At 37.2% G+C, this 13032-nt stretch overlaps 1 protein-coding gene across 2 annotated transcripts in view; it reads left to right on the top strand.

Annotated features, from left to right (window-relative positions):
* The window catches only part of LOC121328630 (receptor-type tyrosine-protein phosphatase gamma-like), a 168046-nt gene that overhangs the window by 127679 nt on the left and 27335 nt on the right, over nt 1-13032 (top strand). For both annotated transcript variants that reach the window (XM_041273489.1, XM_041273491.1), the window contains 5 exons: nt 3874-4066; nt 7710-7894; nt 9610-9718; nt 11695-11744; nt 12136-12919. In XM_041273489.1, the coding sequence (XP_041129423.1) occupies nt 3874-4066; nt 7710-7894; nt 9610-9718; nt 11695-11744; nt 12136-12919 (1321 nt within the window). The remainder of the gene's footprint in view (nt 1-3873; nt 4067-7709; nt 7895-9609; nt 9719-11694; nt 11745-12135; nt 12920-13032) is intronic.

Here is a 13032-nt window from a genome sequence, read left to right as displayed (position 1 = left end):
TGCACTGTGTTTAACACACTCAGGTGCACTTTATGTTTTGTTCTTGTCCTTTTTTATATTACAATCCTTATTAATTTCCAACAATTGGGCAACCCAAGTTAAAGTAAGTGACCCTAGAATACTACATCCCCCCCATACTTTACTGATACTGACTATGAAGCACTGCATTCTCAGATAAAGTACAGATTTTAGTTTTTTCTTAGATATTGAATTATTACGTGCCGGTAATTATCATAATAATGTTGATGCCTGAGGATTTTTTTTTATTATTCAAAACAATTTTAAAAAGCGCCTTTTTTTCTTAAAGATCGACAAGAACTAACTTCATAACAGCTGCTTTGTTTTTTTAATAGATTCCAGAGAGCCCTATAAATGGAAATGATGTAATGTTTTCCTGATAAATGTTCAATCAAAACATATCAAAATCTAAAATGAAAATAGACCTGAGAGCCTTCTAATAAGGCACATAGTTAATATATTATATGAATTATGTATAATTTTATAGCACTAAACTTCAAGAGTAAGAGATGCTGATTAAAAAAATTCCAGCCATGAATACAACTCTTCTGATTATGCCTTGACTATTAAATTATATCTTTTTTCATGGCTGATTTAATTACAATAGCCTTCAGTCCTTTTTGTCTTTAGCTAGCCAAGAGACCTGTTTTTACTTTCTTTTTTTTCTATTGGAGTGGAAAATGAAAGGGTGAATTTTGAAATAAAACACTGAGTACCTGAGCACTACGCATTTCAAGTACTTCAGTGCTGGTTCAATGACAGGCAAGACTCTAAACTTGGTTTGTTCGGAACCGTGAAACTTGATTAGATTACATGGTGAGTCATCATCGGGCCACAATTATTCACCCTTTTTATGCAGAGTGAATTACACAGCACACTGAGTGAGGGAATAGAAGATCTCAAATAGTAACAAGTGTACCACAGATGTACCGAACATCATGCAAAATGGTGGTGTGTGTTAGGGTTGTCTGCATTTGTTTTGAATTGATTTCTTTTCTGTATGCTTGTACTGGTAACTGAATTAATTTACTGTACTATACTGGTCTTAAAAGCTAATGTATGTATATTACAGTGCTAGCTCTTCTAATCAATTTTCACAATTACTTTGATAAGCTCTTCACATCAAATTATAACTGATTCTAGACTAGGAACCAAGAAAAGAAAGCATTTCAAAGTCCATTGAGGTATAGCAATTCAACCACAATTGGGCCTAGTAAATTGACAGACAGGTCTTCAGAGGAAAGCTGATTTAAACCAACACTGGTCAAAGTGTTTCCAGGCTTGGTTTTTTGCTGCAGTTCAATTACCCAACACTGTTTTTATTAACTTCTGAAACAGATTTAATTGGGAAATAATGGATTAGTCTGTGTAAACCTGCTTGGTCCACACTAACCCAATTTGGAAGCACAACTTGCAAGCCACCAAGTTGTACAGGTGTTGATGTTCCCAAACAATGTAGATCAGGTATCAAGCACATGTATGTTTTCCAAGTTCTCTTCTATTTTAACTGCAGCAAGCAGGAAGGGAACATGTCTAAAATTAATATAAAAGTTACCAGAAATATCATAACAAAATATTTGTTATTGTACAGTAGCTTCTGTCTTTGTCTGTCTTGAAGTTCCAAGATATATTGAGGAGAAAGAATACAAATAAGCTGAAGTAGCTTAGAGTTTGAGGCTGCATGTCGAAGGACACTGCTCCAGTGATTCTTCAGTAAGTGCTCCTGTTTTACTGAGGGGGAGGAAAGCTGACTCATAAGTAGGTCCTTATTCTGGTCACACAACATCTCAGAAAAACACACTGATCCAGAAGGACCAGCTGTACTCCATGAACAGCATTTGAGGGGAAAAATGGGTGGATTAGTTTTTTTGTTTTTTATAGTTAGCAAACTATATTGAGTACTTACACTGTATATTGTTTACTCACAATGACTGCAGAAAATAGTGTAGTTCATTGGTTATTGGACAGCGTTACACACTGGATGCGGCTTGAACAGGCAGAGGCTTTGTTCTCATATATATTTTTTTTTTAATAAGTTACCTTATTGTTGAACATAAGTGTCATGTCATGCTGGGTGAAATCTGCTGTTTTGGGGTGGATTGCTAATACAATCGATCAGTGTTTTTCTATTTTGTATTGTCAGTCCTGTTAAAGTGATTCCATTTATAACACTGGACCTCATACAGACAGTGTACACCCAGCTGTGCAGCCTAACAACAACATTTGTCCGCTACTGGGCTTTTAAGCAATTGAAACGTCTTTGCATAGAACAGGTGGTTCTTGCTTTGTTAACCCCTTAATTCCAAATCCTTTTTGACTGTTAATATGATCTTTTCAGCATGAAATCACAACAGTGAAATATAAAATATTAAGTCATATTGTATGCACCTGTTACAGCACGTTTTTAGCAGGTATGATTACAGTTTGCATTAATGTCAGTGTTTTAAAAATTGTGCACACAAAGAAACTAGGGAAATTAACTGTTGCAGAGGTTAAGACCAGAATAGCTACTGTTTTGTAGGACAGCTGCTTAAAAATGCCAAAGCCATGGGACTAGCAGGACTAAATTGTTGTTCCACTAAAATATTGAGGTCTATTTATGTAAACAGAAGAAGAACTATTTTGACTGACAAAAATGCTCTGAGGACTTGCAGTAAATGTGCTGTTAGATTTACATATGTTCAGTACATGCAAAGATTTACCTGTAGTGTTTGATATTCTTTGCTATAGAGTTAATACTTTATGATTTCTATCAAGTGTTATGTTTTGGCATAAGGGTTTGGCACATAGCTGTCGAACGGTCTAATCTTTCCAATGCCTGTGTCCCCTGAAGGACCAGCAGTAAGAGCAGAGCTCGAGGGAGCACATTGTGTTAGCACAGCTGCCACGTGTCCCTTCACTGAGGACTGACGAAAAACTTACTGTGCATAAGCTCAAGACCAGGAAAACCATTACACAGTTGAGGGGACTTGGTGCTTGATTCTTTTAGAAAATAAATGTAGGTTTGAAATTGCAAGAGAACCAAGATACTGCACAAAATCTGAAAGATCCATAGCATTTTTTTATTTTTATTTATTTTTTATTATTTTTGTAATATGTGCTTGTTAAACTAAACTCTAATAATAAAACTATGTATATATGCCTTATACATATTTTATATTTTGTGCAAGCTTAGAAATACCCCACAAAACCCTATAAAAAGGCTCCTGCTTATCAACAGTTCTGTGGTTTGGTCTCCTAGGGCAACTAAGACATGGAAAACCATCAACCCTCCACTCACTGTATTAAATCCTGATTTGCATAGAGCCCTGCGCCTCTTCTGTAGCTAAAGACACGGCACAGTTTAATGAAAAGGAACAAGTTTGAGTGTTAACAAAAAGGTCTTACTGCTAAGAAACAACCAGCTGGGTTTCAGATATTACTCTTTTCTCTGCCAAGGTATATTTCTTTAGCTCATTCTGCTTACTTTGGGAATAGTTTTACAGGATTTGGGAATAGCCTGTTTACAGGATTGTTTTTTGCCTTTACTGAACTATAGAAGTTTGCTGGGCTGGGGGGGTGGGGGGGGGGGGAACTATCTTGATAAAGTCAATTCTGTGCAATGAAGATGTCGAACACTTGAATTTAGCTTAGCACCAGTTGCGTGTTTCCCAGTGTGCAGCAGGGTGAGTACTGTTGCTAGATAAGCTCACTGGCACAGCCTGCAGTGGGCAGTCCAGTATCCTGAATGGACTATCAGTATTGGCATCAGGACTTCCTGCCATTTTTATATCCATATCAGCCTCCTGGATGTTCACCACATTGTTTTTGAAATGAATGTTCTAATTCTCTTTTCCCTCTGATTGCTGGGTGCAGCTGGAGGCATTTTATTCCATATTTACCACTGAACAGCAGGACCATGTCAAATCAGTGGAGTACTTGAGGAACAACTTCCGACCGCTGCAGAGCCAGGAAGGCAGGGTGGTCTACAAGTCAGCCGTCAGAGATGCTTGGATCCAAGACATGACCGACAGCCTTGGGAATCCGTATGGAACTGACTCCTCAAAAGGTACACTGAGTTTTCTGTGCATTTGCATCTTTACAAAGTACAATTCAATGTTGGTTTTACCCACGGTAAAGTGTTTTGCTGTCTAAAGACACAGAGGAGGAGAAAAGTTGATAGGAATAACATTTCCACTTATGAAGTTTCAGAACAATATTCTGCCAGATTTTTTTTCCCAGGGTCCTCTGGTAATAAAGCATTTCCTGTAGTGTAGTGTACCGACAACACTTCTCTCGCTACCTGGTTTCACGCAGGAGTAAAAGTGATTGCTGTGTCTGTTGTCAAATGATAAACAATGACATTCATTTTAACATACAAATTCAAATGAACTAAAAATGCTGTACGTTTAGTTTCTTATGGTTTTTAACAGCCATTGCAAGAATTGTTAGACTATTAGTGTCAAGCTACAATGACTTACAACTGTTATATATATATATATATATATATAAAGTATATATACATCTATCTTATATATATATTAGATATATACCCTATATATATATATAATATATATAATATATATATATATCATATATATAGATATATAGATATATATAATAAATGTGTGTAAAGGGAGATATAGAGGTTATAAATCCATGGTTATGAAGACAGTGCAAACAGAAGCCTTGCTAGATTTCAGTGTGGTCAAAGAGGGCCTATGTGATCCTGCTTTTCTTTAAGGAATTTGTGATGCTCTGTGGGGGGTCATGCTAAAAGTTAATCCACTTATATTTTTCAGACCTCTGCTTTTTTGCAGTGTTTTTCTTGTGTCCTCCAAAGCCACTAAAACTTTGAAAAACAATGACCCCTCTTGGATAATGGCATCTGGAACTCTGACTCAATGTGTCAGGAGTCATGTTCCTTACTGATTCTTTGGAGTTTAAAAAGCACAGGCTGACCCCAGCTCTACTGATGCCACTAGGGTGCAAAATCCATGACTGTTCATTGAGTTGAGTAGTTTTCAAGCCGCTGCACTGACATACAAAATAAAACCCATGTTCTTTTTTTCCTTAAAAGAAAAGAAAAAAAAACTCGGTGAAATGCCTTTGAAAATTTGTATATGAACAATGTGTGGGTCTGTGTGCATTTTAAATACAGAGTTGTGAATTGAGATAGGAAATAGACTTAAAACATGCAGTATAATGATGGGTCTACAGAGATCTGCATTGCCATATGGCTGCTCACAGACATACAAGGGTGTTTAGCATTAAGGTCAGGATATTTATTAGAGACGTCATAAAATCCGGCTGTGCTGTGTGGCTCATCGCACCAGTATATCCTATTTCCACACTGATTGGTGTTAACATTTTAAAGTTGTGTTTTTGTCATCTTCTCTATAAATTTCTGGATTGGTGTGTTTTTCCTGACACCATACACTAACTGATAAAAAATATCTTAATATACTTTACAAGAGTGTTGGTATATGCTTAGTATAATTTCAGTTGTATGTTTAAAATATAAAGACTTCTTTTGAAATAATTATCTTGATATTTCTGTCAGTCGATATTCCAAAGCTTATGAGATGATTCTTCTGCTGAATAATCGTTCTTTATTTAATTTAGACGTCAAAAATTGAGTAAAAAAGTGTGATACTGTACGCTGTGAACACCCATTGTCCTCTTTACTTTGATAAAGTGAGGAGATGGAATTGAGCTGAGAGTGTGTGTCATTAATATTAACTCTAAAAATAGACCAAGAGAAATTGGAACTCCACTGTGAAATGGCTTTTGTGGTGTTGTCTGTGTTGATTATACCATAACAAGTCAGTCTTAAAAACCCAAGTTAATGAAACGCTGTGTTTTGAACTAAGAGTAGGATCTTAATCATCATACGAGAATGGGAGGAAACAGGAGATGGCATACTTCTAAATCGAGCTTCTTTTGGACTGCCTTTTGGCAAGATTATAAGAACAGCTAGTGCTGTATTGTTCCAAAGAATAAAGCATTTCCCTTATTTAACCTGCATGCTGGTGTTGTTTTTGATCAGTTACTAATATTAATCTTGCTGCTTTTCCAAGCGAGCGGCCAGAAGGGGAGATAAGGGACTTCTACAGGTGATGCCTCCCTCATTATGTTTCCCCATGAGTCTGACCTCGCCTTCTTGTATTGCCATTCCAGCCATTAATTTAACGCTGTTGTTCTGTTTTAATTTACAGCTCTTCAAATTCTTACTTGGCCTATGACCCTGAGGAGGGTTACAGAACCCTCTGCTCCATGTGTATTTTTTTATTATTCCAAATTACACTCTTCTAGTTCTATTATTCAGTGCCACCACATTTAATCCCCCAAACACAACCAATGGGCTTTGGAACCTATTGCAAAAAATAGCAGATTTTACAAATTAATATACCGTATGTTTAGTTTTATAAAACTTGCCATTACCCACCCATCAATCTGAAAAGCTTTCAGAGTGAGCCGACTGCATTCTGGATGGACGGGTATTATTTAGCATTTCATCACAGAAAATGCCTCCACCTGCCGCAGACATTTTTCAGGCTGCCAGGATTGCAATGGAAAGTCTATCGCTCACGTCTAAAAATTGGGTACATATCGGCTTTTCTTTTTCCCCTACCAGATAAGAAATCCATCTGGGATTTGCAGTGTGCTACCAGAATACACAAATGAGAATGAAAACTGCTGTCCAAATTGCATAGGAACCGCAATTTCAGAGAGAGAGAGAGAGAGAGAGGGAGAGGGAGAGAGGCAAAGAGAGAAAATAATATAAAAAGTCCTTGTAAAAAAAGAGAATCATTCCTCAAAATTGGGTGTTCATGTATTTTAAAACAAGGACAAAAATACTGATGACTGTAACATGCACTGACTGAAATGAACACCTCACCAGAACCTAGATGCTAAAACAATGTCTGAAATGCATGGTTGGAGTGACTGGCTATGTTGACAAGGGAAGACCAAACCCATTTGGGGAAAACGTAAGGGAAACTGACACATTTTGGCTTAGATGAGGATAATTATCTGTGTTTAACTCTGGAACCTGTTGTAAACAGTTAAGACGAATAATGTACATATTCGTATCAGTTGCACTTCCTCCCTTGGTATGTGTGAACAACGCAGGGTAAACAAACAGCAATAACGAAAAGGAGAGGATTTCAGCTCGGCTTCCTGCTGAATTAAGCAGAGTTTGGTTTTCAGCAGTGTTATTCAGTTTACCGGCATGCTCAGTGATTGAACACCTTCTGCTTTTGAGATTACATGAAGCTTGGATAATGGCCATGTTTAGTGAACCATGATGCATTGAGAAACTTTGACGAATCCTCTTTCTGTATTCTAGTGTCATCTAGTGGTCCCTTGTATTAAAACACTTGACGTGTTTACAGCATACATCATTGCACAGCAAGGAAGCCACATGCAGTATTTTGACATTTCTGATACAGCAATGGGGATAATATAGTAAATCAGAGTATGCTGCATTGCAATAAAGATTTTTTTTATTATTATTATTTATTGACATAGACACCTGGTCTTATGTCAAGTGCTAATTTTCTGAAACTTCAATTTTTGTAGTTGTTCGTGTTCAGTCCAATGTATGTGGTTAAGCATTGCTCTAGCTTTTTATTCGTTCATTCTTTATAGATGTAATTGTATGAATACTAAATAGACGTTGTTGTTTGTTTTTTTTTCTTCTTTTATAGTATGCAGCACTCCTCCAATCAATATGAAGGTTCAGCCAGTAAATAAAACTGCATTAGTAGTAAGCTGGAACAGACCTGAAACTGTCTACCACCCTCCCATCATCAACTTCATGATCTCCTACAGCTGGAATAAGAACGAAGAGCCAAACGACCAAACATTCACCAAGGACAGTGACCAGGACCTGGTAAGTACTGTTAGGAATGCATCCAATGCAGCTACAGAAAGGACCTTTGATTCTGTTTCTATCCAGTCTGTTACACACTAGCAGGATGAGCAAAGCTCAATATTTCACACATTCCCTACAGCATTGTACTGGATTTGTAGTTTGCAAACTTTGGTATAAAGACATAGAAGTTGTGTCACTTGGATTTTGAGGTTGTACAATACAATATGTGTCTGCTGGTGAGCAATGAATGATTATTTTTAGGGTTAAATACAATGTGGAATGGACCTGAAAATAATATGTAACTGCATCTGATTAGTTGTCTAGACAGTACGGTTTAACAATGAAAACCATTTTATGTGCATACTGTACAATCACCGCTTATTGGTTTAAAATACATTACTCTCACATTTAACCTTGTGCAAGACTTTCCAGATGCCACATATTTTATAATTTTTTAACCGAGAATATATAGATTTTTTTCTTTTCCTAGCTAATTTCAGTTTGAAAGTTGGTATGAAACTCTTTTATTACAGATATGCTTTAAGTATCTAGTGGAAAAAATAAATTTGAATTCCAATCTTAAAGAATAAGGTGATCAAATGTTTGAAACAAAGCACCTTGAATTGTTTTTTTCTTTCTGTAAAGTTATTAAAGGAGGACTAAGAATTGATTAAGTCTGTGATTCTAGAAGGAAAAGGAAAAACACTGGAGAGTTGAATGCAATTCCTTGTCATCTTTTCTTCATGTGCTGGGTCCTCGCAATCAGTTTGAAAAACAATGGCCCCTCACTTCATTTGCACTTTTATTTTCAATTTGCTCCCAAGACGTTGTTATCTGGGTCACATTAGGGACTGGCATGCTTTATAAAATCACAGTCAAATCAATCCAAAAGCACTCAAGACCTGGGTGTTTTACAGCCTCCCACTTGTAATAATTGGCCATTCTTGAACAAGATCCTTAACAAAATTAAACAGAGTGGCACTTGCATAAATCAGAGATGGAGACGTGGACAAAGAACAAACGCCATTACTTAATGTAAGACTTACTTGGGCTGCAGGGCGTCTGATGAATGGATTCTCTCAAAGTAAATTATGATAATAGTCACCCCTCATGCATTTAACATTGTATTGAAAACCCATCTATAAGGAATGTGATAAGATATGCATATGCCTTTCATAAAGTTTTAACAGTTAATGATCCTGAGCCCTCACGCTGTTAAGTGCTGGCAGTAAACATCCCTTAAGTGGTGGCAAACACTCTCAGGCCTGTCATTTTTGGCCTCAGCAAGGGGAGGGAGGGGCTACCCAGTTTTTTTTTTTTTTTTTTTTTTACTGAGGTGCCAATCTAACAGCAGTACTGTCTGTTTAAAGCCGCTTCCCAAGTTTCAATGAATGTAATATACAGTAGTATAAAGGGTACTATTGTGCTTTGTTCTTTTGTAACTTTTTCATCCATTCTTTATTGTGTCAGAGTAAGACTGAATGTTTTATGATTGCAGATATTCTTTGAAACCGTTGTATATAGTCCCGGCTTCCTTTTGAATGGTTGAACAGTATAACCTTTGACACCAATCTAACAGGAGGAGCACAATGAGTGTGTCCTGTTTGTAGTGTTCCTGTATAACAAAAGAGAGGTTCAGTAGCACACTTCCAGGGCAGCGTAGAATCTGGAGGCAGAGTCATGTGACAGACTGCATTATTACCCAGAGGTATTTTCTTTGTTTTCACTTGCAGGAGGCCGTCATCAACACTGTCTCTCCGGACATTCTTTACCTGTTCAGAGTCCAAGCTGTGTGCCAGAATGACATGAGAAGTGACTTCAGTCAGACCATGCTCTTTCGAGGTGAGCTTACATTAGAAATAAATCAAAAGTTGTGCTACTACTGCTACATACATATATATATATATATATATATATTGCTTAAATATTTTAGCTTAAAAAAAAAGCCTATTCCCCTGTATATACAGTAACTGTACAAATGTTTTTAATAAAATGTTACATTTTAAAGTTGGAAATTGGTCCCCTGATGTTTCAGTGGAGGCATTGAATTTTGTCAGAATCGGTAGACAACCTATCAATTGTGATAAAAATTGCTATTGTGGGAATAAAATGAGTACCCACAGTAGTCAAGCCACCTTTGCCAACATTTATAATATTTGACACTGATTTTCTAAGGATAATGTTCAGAAGAACTGCCACGCTGTCCAGCTTAAACCCAGGGAAACAGCGTACAATATTGAATCAACTTGGGGTAAACGGCAGCGTGAGCACTGGAAATCCAGTTTCCGGCATTTGTAGTACATTACAGTGAACTAAAATAGTACGTTGTTCTGTTTCCATTATCGATTCATGATGAATTCAACACTGCATGCGAATAACATGAATCCAGCCATAAGTAATATAAACTGCTACATGTTTCAAAGCTTTAACCAGTAATTGAACAAAGTGTGCAGTGGAACTCTTACCTAGGTGTAGTACAAGAAATATAAACTGGACCTCAGTTTTACCAGCTTCCTAAAAAAATAACTAAAAGCCTCTGATCACAGACAAACAGTGGCTCATCTTGGGTTTACTTAGCATTTTACAATCTGCTTGTCTGTTGGGGAGTTGGCAAGCTGTTAATGCTGGCATTAATTCTAAGGGGGGGATGGGGGGTTGGTAGCCTGCAAGGCTGTTTTTGGTTTCTTTAAAAAAATAATTATTTATTTATATTCAGAAGTGAAACTGATGACTGCGATCGGAAGCTGGGTAGCTGAATTGGGTTAAACAGCTGTGTGCATTTACAGTTCCCCACAGCGAACATGAAAGATATTTAAAAAAAGAAAATCTTAATGGAAAATCTATAAGCCACCCACTCCCAAACTGTGCATATTAATTACTCCTGCTGAGTTTTGGAAGCACATAAGGCTATTCGAGTTTGTCGGACAGACTTCAGTAACAGGAGGCAATGCCAGTTTCCAGTCTGTTAAGCGTCTTGAGTGTTTACTATGTAGATTCTTTAAATCCCTTCACTGTAAAATGTACCTGAGTGGTGGAGGACCTTTTAATTAATTGGCAAAGCCTGATGCTGACAAATGCTTAACAAATAACTTGCCTGAGAAGCACATGCAAATATGTCTTCTGTTAGGGCTTTGTATTAAAAAATAATAAAATAGGACAGTGCTGTACTGTAATACTAGAATCTGCTCATATTCAGAGGTTCAGGATGTGAATTAAAATGAGGTGGATATGCATGCAAGTGTAATATAAACACACAGCACAAATCTTTGTACTCAATGGGCAAAGCAGTGCTTCTGATTTCTTTTTTTTTACTTGTTCAGAAACACAATTAAAATTACTCAAGACTTCATTGTTTGTAGCTCTTTATACAAGTCCCAAGGAATTAGTAATATTCAATTCTCCAAACTTTTACTATTGCTGTTGAAGCTCTGAAATGATGAATCTGCTGTGGTTATCTCCTCCAAACACATGGATTACATTTCCCAGCAAAACCATCTTTCAACTATGAAGGCTTAGTCCTATATCTACTGGACAAGAGAGAAGTAGAGATAGCATTTTAAATTACATTCTTAAGAAGGTGGAATGTATATATTGTGGGAAACATTAAGAAAACATTTCAAGATAGGTCTAATTCTTGTACGTTCTGTTTCTATTTAAGTTTCTAAATATAATAGTACAATACTGTGTGAGGCAATAATAAATAATAATAATAATAATAATAATAATAATAATAATAATAATAATAATAAGCAAAATTACTTAATGTAATTCTAAAATTCTCTCTGCTGTTAAATTAACAATAATGTTTTACTTTCCAGCCAACACTACAAGGATATTTGAAGGAACCAGAATTGTGAAAACAGGAATGGTAAGTGGATGACTTGTGCAGGTTTTTCTAGTTGTTGCCAGAAGATGGCACTATAACAGCTTTTACACCTGTAAGTTCACGTACTATTTGAAGTAGTTGACATAGATGAGTAGAAGGTAGCACTATATGTTTAAAAAATCAGTGAACAGTTTGTCCCTGTTTTGTATTTTATTCCATTAGTGATGACTTGTACTTTCGTTCGTTATGTTGACAAAACCATTGACATCAGACTGCATGAGGTAGAAGGTACTTTACAGTGCCACATAAAATATCTGTGCTGACTGCTGTATAATTAATTTAGGTCTAAATTGAATTGCACAGCTTAACATCTATTTCAGTGCTCTTACTATTTATGACTGTTTCATATTATGCTTTTTTATCTCCACTGAAGCCTACTGCATCCCCAGCCTCTTCAGCAGACATGGCGCCCATAAGCTCTGGGTCCTCTACCTGGACTTCCTCTGGCCTCCCTTTCTCATTTGTTTCTATAGCAACTGGAATTGGGCCTTCGTCCAGTGGGAGTCAAGCAACTGTGGCCTCTTTGGTGACTAGTACATTCCTGGCAGGCCTTGGGTTTAGCGGGGGTGTTATTTCTTCCTTTCCCAGTTCAGCTTGGCCTACCCGTCTGCCCCCTTCTGCTTCTGCAACCACCAAACAGGTGGTGAAGCCCATTGTGCCCACCACTGAGGCTGTATCCTCCCCTGGCTCAGAGGGGGATTCCACAGTCTCCAAAGACAACGAGGGGGCCGAAGAAGGGGATAAAGATGGGAAAGGGGAAGGTGAGGAGGGGGAGAAAGAGGGAGAAGAGGAGGGAGAAGAAGGGAATGAGGCAAAGGAAAAGAAAGTGGTGACTGAAGTTGCAGAGACACAGGAGAACAAGTCCGAAACCAAGGAGGCCACCACTGCTTTGCCGACTGCAACTGCGAAAGAGAAAGAACAAGAGGAAGAAGTATCCGAGACCCCGAAAGTGGAGGAAAACGTGATCCCCATGGGAACAGTTAAACACCAGCTTGCTAAAGAGATAGAAAGAGCCTTTGATATGGAGACAGTGACCCCAACCCAAATGTTGTCCACTTTTACACACAAAGCACCAGGTGTGGTTTTAAAAAGGCCAACAATGACCGCAGATGAAGAAACTGGTGAAAAGAAAAAGACTTTTGTTCTGGTTGATAAAGGTGAGGATTTTTTTGTATATATTTATTTATTCATTTATTTATTTGTATGTTGGTAAATAAATATTTTTACATCATAAAACGACCCACACTTTTTATGTTTCTTTCCATTATTG

Source organism: Polyodon spathula, chromosome 16 (assembly GCF_017654505.1).
Source record: "Polyodon spathula isolate WHYD16114869_AA chromosome 16, ASM1765450v1, whole genome shotgun sequence".
Taxonomy (NCBI): domain Eukaryota; kingdom Metazoa; phylum Chordata; class Actinopteri; order Acipenseriformes; family Polyodontidae; genus Polyodon; species Polyodon spathula.
This window is presented reverse-complemented; position numbering and strand designations above follow the sequence as displayed.